This window comes from Lissotriton helveticus, chromosome 5_1, assembly GCF_964261635.1.
Source record: "Lissotriton helveticus chromosome 5_1, aLisHel1.1, whole genome shotgun sequence".
NCBI classification, from domain to species: Eukaryota; Metazoa; Chordata; class Amphibia; order Caudata; family Salamandridae; genus Lissotriton; species Lissotriton helveticus.
Genome location: NC_136065.1, coordinates 1,101,202,798 through 1,101,226,816, shown reverse-complemented (window position 1 = coordinate 1,101,226,816; position 24,019 = coordinate 1,101,202,798). Strand labels below are relative to the sequence as shown.

The window sequence follows — 24,019 nt, the reverse complement described above, 5'->3', positions numbered from 1 at the left end:
GTTAAAATTCAAGCTTGCTCGGATGATAGAGTCGAGGAGTTCATTTCTGTGACGAATTTTACAAAACGAGTCGCCAATTGTGGCGAGTCCCCTCTCATGCATGCCTCGAGCGCTTCTTGACAAGTCCTGATGCCTAGAGAAAGCCAAATTGGTCTCAGCCAAAATATTCTTTGCGCCCGGAGGTGATGGCAAATGCATAGAATGTGGATTAGGCTTTCCTCTCCCTGGTTACAGAAACGGCACTGAGAGGAGGCTTCTTTCTTGTATCCTTGGCCAAACTTGTATGCCTTCAACGGAATTAAGCCGAAACGAAATCTCATTAATTGATGTTTAATATACGGCTTCATTGCTGATGCGATATAAGATGGTAATATTTTCGGGGCATATAGTTTGGCAGCCCAGGAGCCGTGAAAAAGCTGGAGAACCTGTTGCATATCTGATTGATTTGATAGAATTTTGGCTTGCTTGGTTAAAAGCTTCGATTTCATTTCATCGGGCAAGGCAGAGGACCATATGTCCTCCGCTTCAAAGGGAATTGAGGCAGAATGTCAAATATTTATTCCATGATGTAGTTGGGTTGCTAAGCAGGAGCCATATGCAGTTCTTCAGCGTATGGGAGTTAGCTTGTTTCGCTTTCAGACAGTATGAGACGAATCTTGCTCCCATAATCCAGCGCATAGAGAATAAGGAAAATTCTTTCCGGATTTGGGCATGGGAAGTCGAATTTGGCAATCGAAAGACCCGGCGATAGCATGATGATTGTGCTCTATCTAGCCAGTTGTTAATTTTGTCTTTGAAGATTATTGCGCCAAAGGAGATTGTAGGCAGGAATTTTGCGTTTATTAGTTTTATCAAAGGGACAAAATCTTGGGAATGCAGAGCGCTCTTCGTTCTCATGAAGGCCCCCTCTAAACTGCGAGCCACTGCCTGCATCTCTGTTGTATGCTCCGAACATCTCCCTTTATGATCAATCCAGACGCCCAGATATTTGTATGCAGTGACAGTCTCCAGTGGTTTCCCTTCTATAAACCACTTGGTCTTTTTTCCATTCGCAGGTGAAATTGCCATCATTTTGGTTTTACTAACCTTTAGCTCTAGCATATTGTTTTTGCAATACTGGGTGAGGGAATTGAGCAGTCTTTGGAGGCCCACCTGGTTTTGATCTAGAAGAATGGTGTCGTCTGTGTATTGCAGAATTTGGATTTTATTTTGACCGATTCCTGGGGGGAAGGCTCTTGATCGGGACAACCATTCAGGTAGGTCGGCAAGGTACAGATTGAAAAGTAATGGTGCAAGGGTGCATCCTTGTTTTAGGCCCCTATTTGTAAAGATTTTATTGGAGGTAGACCATTTCGATGTTACTCTGACTTTTACCCAGGTGTCCGTGTGTAGGGCTATTCATGCGTTTACTAGTGCCCGTGGGATGCCCCATCTTGCCAGTTTTTCCCACAATTTAAGTCGCTGTCAAAGGCTTTACGAAAATCGATAAATCCCATATACATTGATTTTCCTTTTACAGCTAGGGTTATTTCCATCAGATGGGCTATGGAAATCAAGTTGTCCTCAATGTGGCAACCTTTTCGGAAGCCAGTTTGGCTAAAAGGGATTAAGTTTTTCGTTTCCACCCATTTTGTAAGTTCTATTAAAAGTACACTTGCCTAGGCTTTCCCATCCACATCAAGCAGGGCTATCATTCGATAGTTATCGGGGTTGGAGCGCGAGCCTTTTTTATGGAAAGGTACAAGGAGTGATCCTTGCCAGGAGGGCGGGATTGTGTGTCCCAATATTGCATCCTTGAAGAGAGGGGTCAGTATCGCGGCCCATTTTTGTGTGGAGGCTTTGAGTACTTGCGTAGGGATCCAGTTGGGTCCGGGGGCACCGCTGGGGCGCATTTTCTTTATGACTCCTACTATTTCTTCTGTTGTTATCTTGATGGTGGGGGTTGTGCCACCCTCAGTGATGAGCTGATCGAGTGTAAGTTGGATACTACTGCTGTTAATTGATGTGTACGGTGCTGTGTATAATATTTTAACGTAATCCTCCCAGTCAGCAGGGGAGATATTAGCTGCAGTGGGTGGTTTAGTGGCTTTGGTTGCCTCATTTACCCAATTCCAAAATTTCCTTTGGTCCTTGGTTTTGATTATCTCAAAGACTGTCGCCCAGCGGAGCTCTTCTTCCTGTCTTTTTAGGGCGAATCTGGCCTTTCTATAGTCTTTTCTGGCAGCAGATATGTCACTCCTCAGGGATTTATATTAACTTTTGTTGCTCGCATGGACTCTTTGCAGCTTATTTAATTTACTCTTTGTGGAAATTATAAGTTGTTTTTGCTCTAGCAGGGGAGTTGGGACCGGAAGGTCCTTCGGAGGGCTAATTGTTAGTTTTAATGCTAATTGGTCTCTAAATTCGCTTAGTCTTGCCTCCCAGGAGAATCCTGTCTGGTAATCAGTGCCATCCAGACGCTGTTCAGAGAGAAGATTGTCAACTTCCGCTTCTATTGCTTCACGATTCCATTCAGACCATCTTCATTTTCTTACATTCTGGAGGTTTGATTCCTTTCCAATCAGGCGAATTGTCGGGCGATGTTGCTGCCTAAGGGCAATCTTGCATACTAGAATGGCATGATCGCTATCTAAGGATGGTATTATCGAGAACTGACGTGCCAGAAGGAAGGCAGTAAAAGATATCCATATATAATCTAAAGTCGCCATACGGGATGAAGATATATGGGTATATGCAGCTGGTTGATCAGAGGCTAACCTTCCGTTAAGAATGCGCAGGCCTGATTGATTTAATTTTGTTGCTAGTTTTATTCCATTGGCTTCCTTCCGTTGGTATTGGGACTTTATCTCCGGGATTGCCCACTCTTGAATGAATGAATGAATGAAATGTATCTTGTATCGCGCTAACTTAGCCCAATGGGCGTCAAGGCGCCTAAATCAAATATAGAAACAAGCCGGGTCAGACAGCAGTATCTCATTGGTACGCTCTGGTGAAAAACCAGGTTTTCAAGGCTTTTTTAAACAAATCGATGGAGGGTAAGATTTTTATTTCCAACGGAAGAGAGTTCCAGAGCTGGGGAGCGACAACAGAAAAAGCTCTTGCTCCCCATCTAGTCCGTCTAGCACGAGGCACTACTAATTGATGTAACCCGGCTGATCGCAGGCATCTCGTGGGTACATAACGGGTAAGCAAGGTACCAAGTGCATCTACAGGGCCAGCCGCAAGTGCTCTATATGTGAGACATAGGAGCTTAAAGGAAATTCTAAACTGGACAGGAAGCCAGTGGAGATCTCTCCTAGCAGTAGTGGCAGAAGATGCTATAGGAAGAGCCAAGACGAAGCGCGCAGCGGCGTTCTGTACAGTTTGCAATCGATGGATAAGGCCCTTGTTGGACTCCACATACAAAGAATTACAATAATCGAGTCTGGATCCAACAAGAGCAATTGCAATCTGTTTGCGCGCCTGGAAGGAGAGATAATGGAGGATTTTCTTTAAGATCTTGATAACACCCCAGCAGGTGGCCACGGTCCTATTCACTTGGAGTGTCATGGAAAGTGAGGTGTCAAAAATAACGCCTAGGTTTCTGGCCGATTGGGAGGGAGTGGGGCAGATGCCAAGAGATGAAGGCCACCACTCGCTCGACCACATGTCTTGGTCTTTACCAAAGACCAAGACCTCTGTCTTGTCGCCATTCAGCTTTAGCGAGTTGAGAATCATCCACTCCGCCACGCATTGCATGCATGACCTAAAGCTGAATGCGGATGTACTGACAGAGTGAGCCAGTGACACCATGATCTGGGTGTCGTCGGCGTAAGACACCACCTCCATCCCCTGCGATCTTACTAGTCTTGCAAGTGGGGCCACGTAAATGTTAAATAGGGTCGGACTAAGAGCCGACCCCTGTGGCACCCCACATTGCAATGACTTGGCAGGGGAGAGGAAATCTCCAAGCATAACTCTCTGTTCTCTGTCATGGAGAAAGGAGTTAAGAAGACTCAGGGCTGGTCCAGTGACCCCTGCCTCCTTAAGCCGAGATGTTAAAATGGCAGGAGACAGGGTGTCAAACGCAGCCGTGAGGTCTAATAGGACCAGTACTGTAGTTTAGCCAAGATCAACTTTGCAGCGAATATTATCCACCACAACAGTGAGAGCGGATTCAGTGCTATGATATTTTCTGAATCCGTGCTGCGAGCTATCAAGGTATTCACTAGTCTCAAGAAAAATAGAAAGATATGTATTAAGATGCATTTCTAGCATTTCTCTTCATTTACTAAAGATATTTGAGAGGATTGGGTGGGGTCAATATCCATTAAGTTGGAGTTAAAGTCGCCCGTTATCAGCCACAGATCATTTGGGAATAAAGCTTCAAGATTATTTATTATAGGAAGCAAGTTGCTTAAAGTAGTCTCCCGACGAATTTTTACGGGATGTAAGTAGACACAGCCAAGAATGATTTTTTGCTTTATTTTTCCCTTAACATGACTCCTAATCTCAATGCTGAGGAAAATGTAGTCGCCTTTGCCGTTATAAAGTGTCTCTAATTTTGCAACCAATGTATTTGTTACGGCGATCAGCACACCTCCAGATGCATGGCCACCTGCTATAGATGGAATAGCGAATGATTCGGCTACAGTGAAATCTTCCCAGATGGTATTCTCCAGGGCCCAGGTCTCTTGGATGGCGAAGATATCGTTTGACTTCCGGAGGTTCGTGGTTAATCGGCCTATTTTCTCTTTTGTTAGGCCCCGGATGTTCCAGGAGCAAATATTTAAGCAACAGGCTGTATCATACTTTGGTTCATTTTCGTGCTGAATTGTTTGTACACTACCCTAAAGCCTTGGAAAGCCAGGACCAGTCTTGGGTTTTGTTTGATTTAAGTACACATTTACGTGGGCCGCCTGCTGTTGTGGCTGTTACTTTGAGCGGAGTATCAATCCAAGGGGCTGTTTTTGATTCCTGTGCTTTCTGGCCGCGTAACATCGGGGGAAGGTGCTGTTTGCTCCCTTCCAAATTTAAGTCAGGGCTAATGTTGTTGGTCAGTAGGGGTTCAGGGGTGTTTTTCAGAAAGGTTGGATAATTAATGGTGGTATAAAGGCTAGCTTGAATGCCCCATTCGCTCAGTTGCTTTACGTTCTTAGATAAAGTTGCAGCCAGTTCTGGGTTGAGAAAAGTTACCAAGGTTGACTCATTTTTCTGGCCCATAACAGGATCTATAAAGGCCACTGTTTCAATGTCCGCTGAGACACTTTCTAAGCCTGGAAGATGCTGGCATAGCTTTAAAAGATTTCCCCTGTTTAGAATGTCCCATCGACCCTGGGATTCATATTCCGGGTATAATAGTACTTTTTTGCACTGTAACTGTGTAGGGCGAGACTCTTGGTTATTGCTATTGACTTTGTGCAGTTGTGTCCAGGACGGGCTACATGTTAATCGATCTGTTTTGGACTTTTCATTGTCTAGATGCTCTGGATTATCTTGAATGGTTGGCTTTAGAGTCGTGCGGCAGTTGTTTATTGACAAATTGCTTGTAACTAGTTCCTGGGTAGGGGGTGTCTTGTTGTCTAGTCGAGCATCCTCTAGTTTTTCGTCTATTCTTGGTAATAACATTTCTGTGATAGAAGTTCTTTTTATTTGTCCTAGGTCTTCAATAGTCGATATGCTTTTTCCGTTGGTGGCTACGGAAGGGCTTTTGATCACCAATTTATTAGACTTGTCATATTGGATGGAATAATTAATGCAAGATTTTTTATTGTTACTGCTATTTTTGGATACTTTATCCTCCTTTGGATCTAGTAATTTCTGCGTGAAATTTAGAGATGGCTTCGGATTTTCAGTGGAGTCTTTTTGCGGATCAATTGATTTTTCATGGAGCTTGCACAACATCTCACACTTCTGTGCAACATGTAAACATTGGCAAAAGCAAGAGATTTCCCATAGACAAAAGCTATTGGCATTGTCAATGCATGTTGTGCTTTAATGGGGAAGGCCAAGGCCCAAGTCCACTAAGAGCACTGATGTAGACTTCTAAAGATAAAGACACATTAAAAGCAGTAACAATGTTTCTAATAGCGCAGGACAGGCCGCCTCAAAGGGTAACATTCGTGGCGCAAATACGTGGCCTACACAACAAGAAAAAATACATCTCCAGTAACCATTACCTAATCATTTTTCGTAGTGAGTAGCTAACTTCAGTTTATGGACAAAAAAGACCAAAATGTAAAGTGATTATTTGCCTGCCTTGTGGTTATGAAAGTGGAATGTTGACGAATGCATTCAATAAATAAAGATAGCTAGAGTATGCATCATACTATTTCACAAATGTCATAGATTTAAATATCGCTACTTTGTATTATCTGCTGTATATGGTTTGTGTTATTTGTGATATGTTATGTTACACAGTTCCTACAAACTATTTCAAGCTTCCATTTTCATTATATGGTACCAGACTGAAACTATTGAAACAAACAAAACTAAATTATAAATATTTTCCAGGAACACAGACATATATCCTACATGTATAATAATATTATACCTAATAATGGGCTGGGATCTATGGATATGGTATTTCTGCAGCTATAATGTAGCTTCTCCAATAAAAACATTCAGGGGGGCCAATGTAATCCATGTGATAGTATTTGACTGCTTGCAGATTGTTTCCCACCTAGGAAAGCCTCATAAATGTACTCTTTCAAATACACAAATACGTGTTCTTCCAGGATGGGAAATAAAATGAGAACAGTCTGGGGATATTCATATGCAATGAGTACAAATACAACGTCTATGTGCTCTTTGCACTTTTTTAACAGGGAGTTGGACTTTTCGGCCAATTCACGAAGCCATTCAAGAGTACATAAAAGAGCACTATACTAGAACTACACCCCATTAGTTGTATATGGTAAGGCAAATCCTGCATACTTTCTCTCTCTCTTCTTAATAAAGAATAAGATAACCATACCCAACGATGGGGCAGGAAGTCTCCGTTTAAAAAGATGTTGCCACATACGTTGTGTGCAGCCTAAGAGTGCCATTTTCCAGGCAAAGCGTGCGTAATATCTGCTGGAATTCTATTATGTGAATCTGAGGACATTTCAGGGATTTGCCAACAACTAAAAAGGAGGGTCTTTTTGCAAGCTCGATAATCTCAAATCTAAGATGTAGGTGGAATAGAGACAAGAGATAAAGGAGAATTACCTAAGTGTGGAAGAGATTATGTTGGAGCTGATGGTCCTGCTTGGTAGGGGTTTAGACTGCCTACGGTTCCCCAAGTTTCCTGTAGGTCTTGTGGTTACAGCATATTCTCGATTCTCAAAACCTGGTTACAGAATGGACATGCTTTCCATCAAAGGTAGAACCATCCTCTATTTATTTTATTTATTTTATAGTTTTGTAAAGCACACAGCTACCCCTAAAGGTTTCCCGGCGCATAGTATGATGAAACAGAAGAACTATCTATTTAGAACAGCCACATCTTCCAACCTTGGCAGAACGCAAGAAGAGCGGTACTGTCCCTGAGGGATTTTCAGAAGGGAATTCCACAGTTTTGGACCTAGCACTGCAAAAGAACGTCCTCCCATCCAGACCTGAAGGAATCTCGGTACCCTGCAGAGAAACAAGTTGGAGGATCTCAGGGGACGAGATGGGATATAAGATGTCACTACTTCTTGGATGTAATATGGCCCTGTTCTGGCTTTTGCCTTAAACATATAGCAAATAGCCTTGAATTGGATCTATTTAGGGATTGTCAGCCAGTGCAGTTCACGAAGGAGGTATGAAACTGAGGCATGTTTTGGAAGTCGGTACAGTAGTCTAGCTGCTGAAATCTGGATCATCTGCAGATGCCTCATGGATGCCTGGTCTGCTCCCAAATATGAGACGTCACTGTAATCCAGTCTAGATATAAGTAAGGCCTGGATCAATGTCTTCTGAATGGATTGAGGGATCAACCAGAGGATCTTCCTCATCCATTTCAACCGAGCGAAATAGTGAGACACAGAATCAAAAGCTGTGCTAAGATCCAATAAGATAAGGGCAGCAGTCCCGTCCTCATCCAGAAGTTGTCTAAGATGCTCAGTGACTCCAAGGAGGGCGGATTCCGTATTGTGTCTTGCTTTGAACCGTGACTCTGAAGGATGAAAAAATTATTGGGCATCTACCTAGGATGTGAGATGGCATTATTATGCTAATTTTTGGAAAGCCCAGGTAGCCGAGAGATTGGCCTGAAGGTCAACCAAATTGAAGCGTCCATATTTGGGGGTTTTAGGAGTGGAAGCACTATAGCGTGCTTTCAACTCTGAGAGACAAGGCCTTTACGTAACGAGGTGTTTCTGGAGATCACCCATCATATGTAATAGTATTGGATCCAGTAGGCAAAGTTTGGATGGTGGTAGAGGATCCAATGGTGAGTCTGATTTGATAGCTTGCAAAATAGTGAGAAAGGTGGAAATGTCAAGAGTAGGCCAGAGTGACATAGTGTGTGTTAAATCAAGACTATTTACACTGTTACAAAGTTCTTGTTGAGGCTGGTTCATTCGCTGATTAGGAAGGTCTGAAACCCCAAGTAAGGAGTCGCTCTTGATGTCTTTGGACAGTTGAAGATTGATGTCAGCGTCTTTTTGGATAAAGAACTGGCCCTCGCATTTACTTTTGGAAAGGGAGGGAGCAAGAGACACATTACAAGAATCAGCAATTTCCCTAACCACCTTAAAATGCATCTTAGGACAGGTATGTGCCAATGCAATTTTATCCGAATAGAATTAGGTGCACGCTGTTCTACATAGTTTATAATATTTTTTAATTGCTGATTTATATTTCTTTTTGGCATCTTCAGCATAAGACTTTCTCCAAAGTCTCTCAAGTCTCTTGAAGTATTTTTTTCCTGCTCAAATTCATTAATTAAACTATGGAGCAGGCAGAATAGCTCTTGCTGGGTACAATGAGGAGAGTGGCAGGATGGCGTCCATTGATTTAACAACCCAACTGTCAATGAGTTTCAGATGATGATCAGTCTTCTCCATTAAAACAGGTTTTGTGTGTAAAAGTTGGGGGTTTAGCATCGAAACATCCAGTTTAGACCAGACCCTAGTCTTAATAGCTGTTTTATTCAGCACATTCACAGGGTTAGCCGGAGTTTGAATAGGGAAAAGAACTCTAGCGGCTAAGGGATGGTTTTCGACAGCAAATAGAACATGGGTTCTACTGCAAGCAGCTATTGGCAACTCTCTTTCTGTCTGTGAACTACATGTGAGTAGCTCCCCAAATGAGCAGCCCAACCTATTAAAAGAAAATATTTTCTTTGGTTGAATTGGTTAAGTTTCCAAAATTGAAAGGATTAATGTAAAACTAAAATATGTGTACTTTTGGAAGTGATAAGCTGACATTTGGAGAAAAAAAAAATGCTAATTCATGCTGCTTTGGGCAGCCTTGTTAATGGCCCTAGGTGACAGGCGGCACTGTGTAAATGACTGCAAAGTCATTCAGAAGCATTGAAAATTGAAACTCATAGAGGTTTTTTCACAATTTTGCTGGCGAGTGACCTTGCCTGGTGCACTCAGGTGGTCACAGCTTGTAATAATGCATGCAATGGCCACTAATAGAATCTTGTCTGAAGTGGTCACTGTAACGTTCATGATTTGCATTATTAGCTTGGATTTTCACTGAACAGAAGTAGCTCCTATTATAGAAAAGGTGGGAGATCCATGCCCTAGCCTCTTACAGGGAAGGACAAAAAGGACTTGCTTTTGCTAACCATTGGAATGTGGTTTTGTATGTTGCAATATGGTCTGGTTTCTGGTGCACGTTAGTAATAAGTAATTCAACATAACAGAGCGATCATACTGAACAAGAGGACACCTCTGAAAAAACAACCATTAACTTTGCTGAAAAAGAGAGATCAAGAACCCCTTCTATCTGGTGGAATGCATATATAAGAGGTTGTGAGGATTTAAAAAAAGTAGCATCCATAAAAAAATACTCATCAGTTGAATTGCAGAGAGCCAAAAGTGATCACACTGGTAAATATGTCAATGATTTCTTCAGTTTTATATTGAAAACTGATTTCGGGGATCCATTTATATCTGAATACGAGTCTGTCAAGTTAGAATGAGAAGAGTCTGGGAACTATATAACCCACCGAGTTTTTGGTCGTAATGCGTCCTTACACAAGCAAACAAAAAGTCATTCAATTAGTCAAATCATTAGGTAATGTATTCTTCCATGACCAGAATCTATCACTTGTTCACAATTTATCACAAGTAAATCAGCAACTGTCTCAGGCTTGACTGCTCTGTAACTAAAAGCTGAAAGGATAGAAAATAACATGCTGCTTGGGATGTGGTGCTCATCTTCAAGAGAAGCCTGAGTGCATCCAGCACAGCATGACACCACTGTGGAAGAGTCTTCCACCAACTGATAATGAGGCCGGGTCAGAGGTGGCAAGGCCATAGAAAATGTACAAGGCACTTTCTTTAAGCGGAGACTTGTGAAACATCAAAAGCATGATGTCCTATACACAACTGTTATGGTTCAATCAGATGTTGTCCTTAATACAACTGGTATGGCTTTAATTGCCGTTGAATGTTGAATGTTGTATTTTGAACTCATTAAACTCTTTCAGTGGTATTCTCTGAACAAAAAGTTCTTCATACCAGAAACAAGCTCTGATGGTGAGATCAGAATGAATTAATCTGTGCAAGAAAAACAACCGATGGTCAGAAAGCTGAACAATATCAAACATTCACGCCAGTACAGAGATCTGGGCATAAATCCATCTTTTTTTTGCTTCCCATGCCATTCCAGTTGAAACCCAGCCATAGGCAAATCAGTCTTGACCCTGCTCCCCGTGGGAACAGTGCAACCCGAACTGACCAGCCAGGTCCTCCCTGGACCAGAAAAAAGCATCCTGGGACCAATTTCAGGGGTTCACCCCTCATCAGCCAGGCAAGCTTGACTCCAGTGGCATGCAGAGCATGGGACCCACGTCTGGGCATACCCGTCCCACTCAGTATGACAAATGTAAAAACATCAATTGATGGACAGAATCCTGAACAATGCCAAACAATCACCCCAGTACAGCGATCTGGGCCTAAATCCATTGTTTTTTGTTCCCCATGTCATTCCAGTTTAAACCCAGCCAAATGCAAATCAGTCTTGACCCTGCTCCTTATGGGAACAGCCCAGCCCAAACTGCCAGGCCAGGTCCTCCTTCGACCGGAAATGAATATCCTGGGACAGGTTTCAGGGTTTCATCATCAGCCAGGCTGGCTTGACTCCAGTGGCATGGAGAGCATGGGACCCACGTCTGGACACACCACCCCACTCAGGATTATAATTATAAAAAGAACAATTGATGGACAGAATGCTGAACAATGCTCTACACTCACCCCAGTACAGAGATCTCGGCCTGAATCCACTGTTTTTTTGCTCCCCATGCCATTCCAGTTTACACCCAGCCATGTGCAAATCAGTCTTGGCCCTGCTCCCCATGGGAACAGTCCAGCACGAACTGCGAGGCCAGGTCCTTGGTTTGGTCCAAACTGGGGTGGTATGGTGAGCAAAAGAATGATGGAGTAAACCCAGATCTTTGTGACTGTGGTGAATGTTTGCATTGTTCAGCCTTCCGTCCAAAATGTGTTCCTTTTTGCGTTTGTTGCACTAAGTGGAAAGGGTATGCCCAGAAGTGGGTCCCGTGCTCACTGCGCCACTGGATTTAAGCTAGCCTGGCTGATGAGGGGTGATGCCCCGAAACTGGTCCCAGGATGCTTCTTTTCAGTCCAGGGAGGACGTGGCTTGGCAGATGGGGCTGTACTGTTCTCATGAGGAGCAGGGTCAAAACTGATTTGCGTATGGCTGGGTGAAAGCTGGGGTGGAGTGGTGAGCAAAAGAATGATTGATTAAACCCAGATCTTTGTAACTGAGTTTGAATGTTTGTATTGTTCAGCATTCCGTCCATCATTTGTTCTTTTCACTTTTGGTGCCCTAAGTTGAAAGGGTATGCCCAGATGTGGGTCCGAGTTCACTGCACCACTAGATTCAAGCTTGCATGTCTGATGAGGGGTAATGCCCCGAAACCAGTCCCAGGATGCTTGTTACCGGTCCAGGGAGGACCTTGCTTGTCAGTTCGGGCTGTACTATTTTCATGAGGAGCAGGGTCAAGACTAGTTTGCATATGGCTGGGTACAAACATGGGGTGGCATGGGGAGCAAAAAAATGATGGATTAAACCCAGATCTTTGTGACTGGGGGTGAATGTTTGCATTTCCCAGGGTGAAATTCCATGAGTTTTGCATGCCCTAGTCTCTTTCCTTCAAACAACTGAAAGAGGAGGCGAGGAAAAGGGCAATGATGGAGAGGCTTTATGATAGAAACACCACAAATCACCTGAAAAGAATTACCAGAATCCTGTGGCACAAGAACGATGATCTGGGCTTGACAGCGTTTTTAATTGGAGCCCTTTCTTCATCAGCCACCCATATTCTCAAACGACTGCTTATGAACACACTCAAAGGAATAAATAAATGATTTATGAGGCGTGACATACTGTTGCAGGCACAAATACCTTCGGAGGTTTATGTAAGCTATAGAGTCTCTGAAGGGAGACATTAAGAGCAAAAGTCTAACAGGGATCCTCCACATCAACTCCAATTAGAAATCCATATAGATTTGAAAACCTCATCACACAGTGAAAAATGTTAGTCATGGACCAGCACTCAGTGGGTATTTACTGTCTCTTGGGAGTGCTAAGGGCCTGGAAGGAATTCTGGAGAAACTTCATAGAATATAGTTAATATGTAATTGTGGTTAACAACAGAAAATAAAAAATAACCGAAAACTTAAAGACAGTTGAGCATTCTTAGTTTAATTTTTGCTTTTGGCACAGAGCACCTTGTAGATTCTGTCTACCTGAAACATAAAAGAATTAGAAAGAGGATTACTTGTGAAAGGACCAGATACAACAGCAGGATGTTACTTTTCTTTCGTTCTAATGATACATTTTAAGGTATCATTCAAATGACCACTAGCACTGTGGAAACATTACTGATAGGATCACAGTAACTCTAAGCTCGATTACTTTAATTATAGGAAAGACGCTGTATTTTTACAAATCAGATGGTGGATTCGTGCAGGAGATGTAAAGTTTGATTAGCATATTTGTATTTTTAATTGTAATTTTACTTCACACTGAAATCTCTAAATCTTACCCCAAAATACAAAGGTTCGTTTAAAAACCATAAAATGGAATATCCCAAGCCCGAGATTTAAAGAAAAGACCTAGGAAATGAATAAAAGACCCGAGAATGGTAAATAGTCGACACAGTCATACTCAGAAATCAGAAAATCATTAAGATGATACTACCATAAATAAAAATAACAAAGAAGATGAACAAGGGTGAAGATAAAAGGGAATAGGATATTTGAGGGAAAACTGTATAACAGTGTTAAAAAACAAAGTTCTTACGGTCTTTAGCATGCATCAAGGTACTGATTTCTACTTTCTCTTTATCTGTGACAGAAGACCAGTCTAAAGCTAAAAAGCAACCTAAAATAATTCCAGTTTCATACCAAGAGCTTTTTTTCACCACCATGATCACTATAACTGTAATCTGTTGACTTTTTTCAACTATTATAAGTCACTGAAAATAATTAGTTGGAGCTCCAAGTCGATTACTTTGCCCAAGTATCAAGGACTACCTTCCAAAAACCAACTTCCACAAGGTGTCTGCTGTTGAGCTGGTTGTAAGCAGTTGTGATCAGGTGTGATCACAACATCTCAAAACCTTGCCAATTTCATTCAAATGCAGTCAGGACATCTTTTCAAGTAACCATTGCATGTGTTGAGTAACTCGTTGGATGCAGCATGCCTACAGTAGGACAAGTTGTGCATATTACAGGAAGACAGTTATTCCACAGCATCCCATCATGCATTAGGCTTGCACCATTTTTCTTAAATCCAAAAAAGGAACATATAACCAGCATCTTCAATGAGCACCTATTGTCCTAGATACAGCAGCTATGGTTGGATGGCAGGAGTATGATGGCCCCTGATGGAACCAAAGGCAATAGGCCCCAACCCTCCTGGGGAATATTATGGGAAAACACCCATAATAATCGGCGGTCCCCTCAGACTGCTGGACCCCAGTGCCACTGCTCCTGATGCACTGACGATGCCTGTGCCCCTTCCGTCTTTAAGCGCCCTCAAGTTCCCTTTGTCTCCAGCCCACATGTAGAACACTCTCTTCATCACTTTTGTAATGTTCTTGAGTTCTCGCCCAACCATGGGTTTGCCCTCTGTCCTATGAATGAATGAATGAATGCATGAATGAAGAAGCACTTGTAAAGCACCTGGTTACCCGAAGGCGTACTTTACTCTGTTGATGACTCGCCCCCATACAGCCATTAGGAAAAACAATGCAAACATTAACAACAATATTAATAGCATATTTCTTCAGTTCCTTTAGCCCCTTTTATACTGTCCAACCTTTAAACATTGTCCAGAGAAATGCGATTATGAAATCTCATGCCTGATAAAAATGGGATAGGAGAGGTGTAAATAATAGTACATGCTTGCACACATAAACCCACAACTCTTTATTAAGAACCCAAGAAGTAAGCTTTTGAATGTAGTAAACCTATCACTAACCATTTGGCCCAGCCGGACAAACGCTCTGCTTCCAAGGAATTCCACACAGCTTTATACACAAAATATGTATTTCAGGAGTGTCCAACAAAAGGTGTATATCCAACAAGTATGGTCTGGCATAATGTTTAGAGAACACTTGGAAAAAAGGCCGTTCGATCAGCTCTGATGGAACCCATGATGTAAACCTACATATAGCGGTCAGAGAAGAGCAGGGCGACTCTGATTGGATGTAAGCAGGCACGTTTGGAGGTTGGCTGTTGTACTTATCATGCCATCGAATCAAGGTCACGTTGTTGTTTTGTATCTACGCCTGGCTTGTCAAAAATGCATATAACAACTACATACCGAAAAACACATAGGATTCCACCTACCCATCGTCTTGTCCAATTGGCAGTCCGGATCCCTGGTGCACTAGTTTTGTTAGATTATTTATTTCTTCTTTCAGCACTTGGATTGTTTCCTTTGCTTTCTGTTCCTTCTCGTACGCACTATCCACCATCTTCCACGCTTTTTCAATCTCCTAATGCATAAATGAGAATGTGCATCATAATAAATAAAAAATAGCTTGCGCCACAGAATTTTACATAACATCCAATGTGAGCAAAACATCTGCCTTATTAACTGTCCTAAGAGAGAAAAGATGTAAAGAGATAAAACGTTTAAAGCTGCGGTAACAGAAAGTTCAAAACATATATTTTTGCAGGATTAGGCTGCTGTGACAGGGTGGTAAGACACCCAGCATTCTAAATGTCACAGTATTTCACACCCATTGATGATGCTGTAGGCTGGACGTCATATATCGAAATCATGTTCCTCCAGCACTTCGCTCATTTTCTTTCCTTTTTTATTTTACAATATTGCTTTCGGTTCTCTCTCCAATGAAGCGCACTTCCACAGAAGCCTGCATTAGTATTCAGATCATTCAGATTTAATACTTATCAGGCTGCGTGCACTCAGTGCATTAACTGGAATTATACACAGTGGTGATACAATTTGACAATCTGATTTTCAAAGTAACATGTTAATGGCTTCCTGGCCACCGACGAGAGTCTGCAGCTGTACAGGAAAGCTTTTGAGAGGAGTGTGGGGGTTTGGGATGCAAATACTTCTGGCACCAAGTACTAACAAGATAGCTCTGCCAAGAAAACCCCCTCTGAAAACTCACACAGAAGTTTTTAACACTATAATTACCAAGTTCTGGTTGGTAAACTGACGATCTCTGTGTAAAAAAAAAAAATTCAAAACAACCACTGTTAAAGCCAATAGGTCTGGTCTGTGACAGCAGGGCGCACAGTTAATGGCATTGCCAGGGTTTGTTTGCTTTTGCTATGGTTTACGGCACAAACTATTGAAGACTGGCCGCATAAATGAACATACTTGCATCTGCCCACACATCAACTACATTTCAATGGTTTTTGTTATATTTTAGGAGAAAAACCACTACAAGATGGACACCAATAATTATTAATTAAGCATTCCAAGATGGCTGAAAGCCATTTTTGAATGGTAAATAAAGACTTATACGCAGAAATCCACACACATAATTCTAAGTAAACATCCAGTATGGAGTTGCACAACTCTAATTAAAAATAAAACAAAAACAAGGTGGGGGATATGGAGATGGAAGGGTTGGGAGAGCACTGGACACGTGAAAAGAAAGAGGGTGAAGGCTGAGCTGTGGGAGGACAGCAGCAGTAAGCAGGGAAAGAGGGAGATGTAAGCGACAAAACATTCCTCATTCAATGGAATGGATGGACTACAAAGAAGGCAAAATACACAGACATAACCAATACAGTGAAGCGAGAGAGCAAAATGCCTGTGGGTTGATCAAAGATGTGACTGACAATGTTTCAAACCAGTTGATGCAAGACTAAGACCACGAAAAGTGCATGGTTTAAAGTACACATTCCACAAAGCCTACTCAAAGTAATTGCAATGAGGTGAGAAAGTAGGTTGCAGTAAAATGTGATTGATAATCTCTTAAGCTAATGAGAGAACACATACATCAGATGGTTTGAAGAGGGGTGACCCAAAGCCAACTCTAAGTATATGTTAAAGTATTAGATAGATTATGTCTGGCAATACATTAGGTCTGTTAATAACAGACAGCTGATGTCTGTAATAGAGACCTAAAAAGATTGAAATCTTAAACAAAATGTGAAGCTTTTTTATTGCAATAAGTACAAGCGTGTTTTTAACAGTTTTACTGATTCCACTGAGAAAGAATCTGCCCATCTATAATGGTGTTAGAAATCAGGACTCTAGTTGGCATAGGTATGCGCCCTGTCCAAGTAGGGACCGCAATTCTAGTCAGTGTAGTCAGTCACAAACTTGAATCAGCCCGTGCTCACCCTCTGGTAGCTTGGCACACAGCAGTCAGGCGTCACATAAGAGGCAATGAGTAAAGCAGTTGTGCATATGTGGCTATCGCAACACAGTCAAAACACCACAAAAAAGAATTGACAATGTTGTATGATAATAGTATCTCTTTTACTCTTCAAAACAAGATAAAAACAATAGGAATCCGAAGAAAGCATCTCAAGTTAGGAATACTTCAAGAATGTACAATGCTGAAAGTGCCCTGGCGCTTCCAGCAGGTTCTTTACGGTTACGCTGAGCAAATGACAGCGATCCACACCATGGGTCGGATCAGACTTTCTCCCAGGGTCAGTGCGAAGCAATGCTTCCAAAGTTACTAGAGTTCAAATACAATGTCAAGTTTGTGGGAGACTGTTTTACTCGCTCCGTCCGGGGCCACCAGCAAGAGCACTGGTGGGCAGCAGGGACCTCGTAAGTCCCGGAGTGCACAGTACCTTTCTCGGAGGATTGTAGTGGTGCCGTTAGCCTCAGGACTGGGACACAAATTGCTGGAGTTTTCCCTTGCAGGATACAATGCAGTGATTGGAGTCGCAGAGGCAGACATCCGCCTTTCCTATATTCGTGCAGAGTGCACTGGGACTGCCTTCAGGTGCTGTGGCTTTGGCAGAGTTGACAAACACAATGGTATTCACTCGAGCAGGCAGACAAGGCAGTACTTGATCAGTGCACCAAGCCGATGCATGTGGATGCCCAACAGTGGGTGCCAACACTCTGCCAAGGCCCAGGACTGGTTGAGGGCAAGTCAGGCAAACCAGATTCTGGATCAGCAGAGCCAAGCAGCAGTCGTTAGTGCGAACAAAATCTTTGATGTCCTTGAGATTTCGTGAACAGGGGGAAAGTCAACAAGCCCTTGGAGTAACTTAGGTTGCAATAGGTTGTAAAGAACAGGTTCAGTGCTTATCACCGCCCAGGTCAGAGGCAGCAGGGAGCAGGCCAACACAGCACTCACAAAAGCATGATGGTAATTTTTTTAAAACGCATATCGCGTGCTGAACAGGACCACCTCTTTCCCCGGCGCTCATAGCCATGGTCTAGTGCTGCAAAGTCAAGGGAACTGGTCTACGCACCCCTGGACTATCCATTCAGTGCACAGGCAAGGAGGCTCCACTCCCTTGGCCCTCGCAAATAGTTTGCCATCCGAGGTCCTAGGGAAGGGCATCCTTTTCTTGGACCTTGCAACCATGGTCCAGCACTGGGGAACTCAAGAAAGGGACCCTTTGGTCTCACTGCCATGGTCCAGTCCTTCACTGGTCCAAAGAGACGGCACGGCCTTAGAGAGACACAATTTTCCAATGCTATTCACAGGACTTCCCATTGCAAGTGCAGTCCAGGGCAACACTTTCACCAAGGATTGCCATCCGATGATGATTTTACCGCCATAGTCAGTATTTTTGCATTAAAGGTGATAAGAGGGACAAACTGCCAAAATCTGGTATTTCTTCCAATTGAAACAAAAATGCAAAAACAGAAAATACAATCGGAAATTACTTTAAAAGTCCTAACTATTCTTAAATTAGAATGAGAGCAAATATCGAAGAATTGCAGGGTTAGAAAATAGTCAAGATGATTTTACATAAACACTTTTTAAAGTGACAAATTTAGATATTTCCAAAATAACGAAATATGAACAAATGGTAGGTATGTTTTGCTGACAAAGACACCACACAACTTTCAGCTCTTCGATATATGCCATCTGCCTAGGGCTACCAACTGTTCAGTATGTTATCGCCATGGCTGTTATTCTCAAATCAGGACATATATAAAAACAGGTAGAGGCTAAAAATTCTGTACTTTCAGGTGTGGATTTCAAACGGGAGAACCAAAAAATACGGGACAAAAATGTATCAATGGTGTTGCACTTCTCCAAATTATTCGAAATACATTATATACACTTGCCCCGTATTTTATGTCAGAGAAAGCTGGCAGCCCTGCATCTGATTGGGAATGGACCCCTCTTTCCAGGGCATCCCAGCCATGGATCAGCGTTATGAGGCCATGGAAGAGGGTATCCCCTACTGATAGCCTCCCAGCTAAGATCCAGTGTCGGAATCCTCCACACCTAAAATCTAGCCCTGTGAGGCCCAGGGGAGGACCCCCACCTCTTGGCCTGACTGGTTTAACAGCTATGACCCAGCGCTGGAATTAGAGAGGAAGGTTGTGGCGCACTGGCATGAGGACCCTTGGTAATGAGCTAGATGGAGAACAGGGTCAGCTACCCACACAATGCTTCCTGAACAGATCCCAATCCAAACATTAAAGGTGCCAGAAATTCTGATGCTCACCTTCATGTTGTTAAGCACATAACTCATAACTGACTGACGGCAGCTCTGGAGGCAGTTGCCACTCGGGCTCACCTTGTGACATCTGTCAGGCGAGATTCTTCACTATGCTTTCTCCCTACTTGAAAAACCAATTCACCTCTCTTTTTAATAATTCTCTGGCATATGGAGCATTTTTCCAGTGGCAGTAAAGCCTTCTCAAACCTTATGCTCTAAGCAACATCCATCCTTTCTCCCCTTTGTCTTATCAAAAGAAGGTTTCTGAAAACTGGCTTTCAAATAACTATAAAACTGACTGAGGACTTAAAACTGCTATTTCCATTCCAAGAAGTGTATGCCCCACTCACAGTACCAAGTTAATGGTACTATCTGCACAAAACAAACTTCGACATCTATTAGATGGAAGTGGCGTTGGAGCACTGATATTAGTAAATCTGTCAGTTGCCTTTGACACAATAGACCATTGGATCCAGCTCTGAAGCGCATCCATATTTGGTGTCAAAAGCTCATCAAGGTCTGATTTTTCCTTGGTATGCTGTTACTTGTAATCCTGCAATCAGAGTTGCAAAATCAAAAATACAAATATCAGAAGACAAGTTAAAATCACAGTGCTAGAAAAATGTCTCTCACCTGACGGCACAACTCAATACATCTTCTATATAGTGAGTGGGATTAAACGATCATTCTATTCTAAAGAAATCCATCCTTTTGCTGTGTCCCTCACTATACTTTTCCCCTGGAGACCTGTGGACTATTCACAAAGAAAAATGTACTTGTTTACATTTACTCATCAATAAATGTACTCTTACATTTTGATGTAACTTTACTACTTTTGCCTTGTCACTCTTTCCAAGTGTAAAGTTTCTCCCAAATGTAGACTTACATCCCACCACCTGAAAACATAGGTTGGAGCCAAATATTAGATTGTAAACTTAGTACTAGTAGCTTTTCATTTGCCGGCAGAGGTTTCCGCCACCGGGGCAGAGATCTCCCTATAGTAAAGTGTAGGGAAAAGCAAGTTTCGTAAAAAAAAATTTAATGTTAACTATTAATGTAAAATAATTGTATCTTTTTCAAACCTAGAACAAATTAAAAACATATTCTACAACTATTATCTTAAAGTGTATAAAACCTGAATTTAAATATATTTAAAAGTATGATTTTTTTATTTGAAGATGTATTTGAAAATAATCCCAGCTACAATTAAATGCTTATATTATGTATTCAAACTAATTTGAAAGTTATGTACATACTTAACTTGTATTCGTTTTTCACTAAAAATTATATTACATTTATTTTGCAATTTAAACATTTTATTCACCCACACAATAAAACAATATTCATATGTAAATTGCATATAATATTTTGACATAAAATAAAATGTATGTATTCATTTTAAATGTCGAATAATGTATTTATGTTAACGTTATTTCCCATGGAGTTTTATTTATAGTCCCACCTTCTTATTTTCTGTGGAAAGACGTTACAGTTCCAGCAGTTGGCAATGTGTAATGCTGGATTTACTTTAGGTGTGAGCTAAAATGCATTTAAAATGCTTTTGATACCTTTTTTGACTGTAAAAGTTTTAGAAGTGCAGATTTTGAATAGCATTGGACTTACCCTTTTGCGTTTTAATCGCTCCATAAACCCCCTCCTTAGCACTCCCGCTTAAACCCCTTCTAAGCTCACCCTAAAACTATGCCAATTAGCAGTAAGTATTGCTCTTTTTCAAGCCACTCCCTCAACCCTCTCGCATTTATTAGTAAAACCTAGGCTTATATATGTGGCGATCCCTGCATAGAAATGACAGTGGCGGTGGATACGGAGGTCTGGGCAGGTAGGTCAGTGAAGAGTATTTTGTACTACGTGAGTAGTGCTATTGTAGTAGCACTAAATGTACTCCATTATACTGTTTGTAAATAGCCCCTTTAGTGTTTTGAGCTCTGGTGTAGATGCAGCCTGCTAACCACATGGTTTTTGTTAGAAGAAAAGGCATTTATTTCCCAAAGTGCCACAGAAGTCACTCTGAGAGGCAGGTCTCTATGTGCAGGTCACTTGCACAATTGCACTGGCTTCAGAACATGGGAAGTAGGAGTTACACATATACTTGGCCTGCATACTTCTAAAACATAACATATTCTTTTATACTGCTTGATTTCATGATATTTCACTCAGCCTAACGAAAGCTATTTTGTTCTGCTTTATCGAATATGTGACTCCTCTTTTCTACCTTGTGATTGGAAAATTCTTTCAAAACCAGATTCCAAGCATAATGGAAACCGGAGCTAAAAAGATCAATGTAGAGTTAGATTGTAGTTACTGTTTGAGGAATATAGTTTGCTGGCATTCAACTGAAAAGCATTCCAGTTGCACAACAACAGTCGTGTCGCTTTGGACCTTCTGCTGACTCCTCTCTACAGCCACCACTTGACACAGTGCCTCGGACGGGGAGGGAAGGCTATCTGTGGTCGCGCGACGTGGGACATTGGTGTCTGGCCACATCCTGTAGCAGATTTTGGCATTCAGAATGAACACCAAAGAGACGGCCGTCCTTAGCACCAAATAAGAATATATATCATTAACAGTAATAGTTAATCGAAACCTGCGCTTGGGTGTGTATAAGTATTCGCCTAGCCTTCTTAGTTTGTACGTTTTCTCAACTCTAACTGAAAGCGTTTTATAACACTGACTTTTTCTTCGGATAAAACGCCATTTTATTCAAAGGTTTAAGAGGGCTGTGCCAATTGTTATTTTTAACAAATTGTTCTGAGGATAGGTAAGCATGTATGTTGGAAAAGGGGACAAAAGGAAAGAGGGGAGTAAGAAAATGTTCCTCTAGGAGAGAAGGAAAAGGAGGATAGAGAAAAGCCACAGAAAGAAACCCTCCTGGCAAGTACTACCCCAAACAGTTCTACTTCTCACATTTGTTGTGGTTGGAACTGCAGGTAAGTATTTACCTTCTAACAGTGCCTAATTTGTAAAATAATGAGTGCCGGTGGCCAAAGCTGTGCTGAAAAAACCGCAGGCGACGCTATTACCAGATACCCCTTTCCCTTTTATCTCACTCTAGCATATGTCTTCTTTCTCACTTTGTGGCGGTTTTTACATCTGTATTTTCCTCCTTATTTCCGGTTTGAGTGATTTTCTCTCTCTTGCACGCAGAAAATATCTTCTGAGGAAAAATAAGTGTCGTTTCCCATAATTAAGTGTCTGTGGGCCCCATCGGCAGCCACCGTCTCAAATTTAGCACTGTCTTCTTATAGATTAGTTCCCCTTGTCCTTGCTGAAGCACATGGGCATTTGCATGCTAGCCCCATCATCTTAGAAGGTAGTCACTAACAGACAGACTTGCAGGGGTGTCAGTGCCAGAACTCACTGCTAATAAGTCATCCCATGCTGAAGTGGGTGCTTGGAGTGAAAGACACCTTGTTGAAGGTGTGACAGACGCCAGGGTGAGGCAAGTGCAGTGAGAAATTGATACTGTGAGATCACAGGATCAAGGAGGTGAGAGAGCGCAAACTGATTTAAATGTATGAGTACATCACACTTACCTGTAGTAAGCACAAATCATGAAGAGAAATGCCATGAGTGCTAATAGTATCTGCAAATATATCAAAAATGTATAGCTAATGTAGAGATTTAATAGAAGTGGAACTAATACAGAAATGTGTGACATTATATGACTTTATTAGATGTGATTATTTTTGAATCCATGTCGTGAAGCTGCTAAAACATAAATAAGATGGTATGTGGTTAAACGCAGAACGTGGTAGGCCTCAGGGCCAGAGCTGGAGGGAAAGGGAAAATGGTTCTTTTCACGACACAGATTATATTAACGTTTTTGGTCATTGCATTAATGGGCCATGATTTATAGAAATGTTTACTAAATAATAGAATAAGAGTATTAACATGCTTTAATTAAATGAAGAAGTTGAATGCTATAATCATAATGAGAAATATTGTAGGCCTGAAATGTTTTAACGTTGATTTACACGTACATGTCTGGGCTGAGAAATGTTGCAAGCCTTTTAGAAATCTATGAGAGTTGGGTTCTTGGCGGCAGATATCTGTCTGCAACAGGAAAGGGGGGATCCAATTATAAATGAATGAATAGAGGTCTGTTCAGTAGACGGCCCAGACATGGAGGAGGGTTCTGGAATGTTTAAGGGGTATCAGCGGGCCGGAGAAGAGTCTGAGAAGCAAGGTCAACTCTAACGTCTGAGGCCCAATACAAAGCATCATGGAAAAAGCCTGAAGTTGCACCACGTGAGAGGCGTTTCGCAAGGGGCGTCTCAAATGTTGTTGACTGTTTTGTATTAGGGACAGCACCCCTGGGTGGAGTGAGAGCAGATACCTGAGGACCCTTTAGAGAGCGGATGGGTAGGCAGTGAGGGGTCATGACTGGAGAACTTTAGGTTTTCACCAAGAGACTTAGAGTGAGTGACTTCCCTTGGGGTCATTCACTGCTGACACCTTTGTTAGGTTGGGATTTGGTTAAGTAGGGATACCATCTAGAACAGGGTAGGGACGCCTAACCTGTGTTTGTTTTCCTCCAACCTAAATGAAGGAGAGATATGCGTCTATGCTGATAGCTTTATTATTCTTAGAACTTGTGTTAGTGATTTCTGTTGCTCGTCTGAGAGCTTTTCGAGAGCACATGTATGTAATTGGACCTGTGTATCTCGTGAATCTCATTCTGAGATGTTTGTATTTGCAGCTTATCATTT

The 24,019-nt window shown here is 42.0% G+C and overlaps 1 protein-coding gene across 1 annotated transcript in view; it reads right to left on the bottom strand.

Moving 5' to 3' along the window:
- Positions 1-24,019, bottom strand: part of CFAP58 (cilia and flagella associated protein 58) — a 702,265-nt gene that overhangs the window by 542,820 nt on the left and 135,426 nt on the right. The window contains exon 3 of the mRNA XM_078641175.1: positions 15,006-15,154. Coding sequence (XP_078497301.1) covers positions 15,006-15,154 — 149 coding nt within the window. The remainder of the gene's footprint in view (positions 1-15,005; positions 15,155-24,019) is intronic.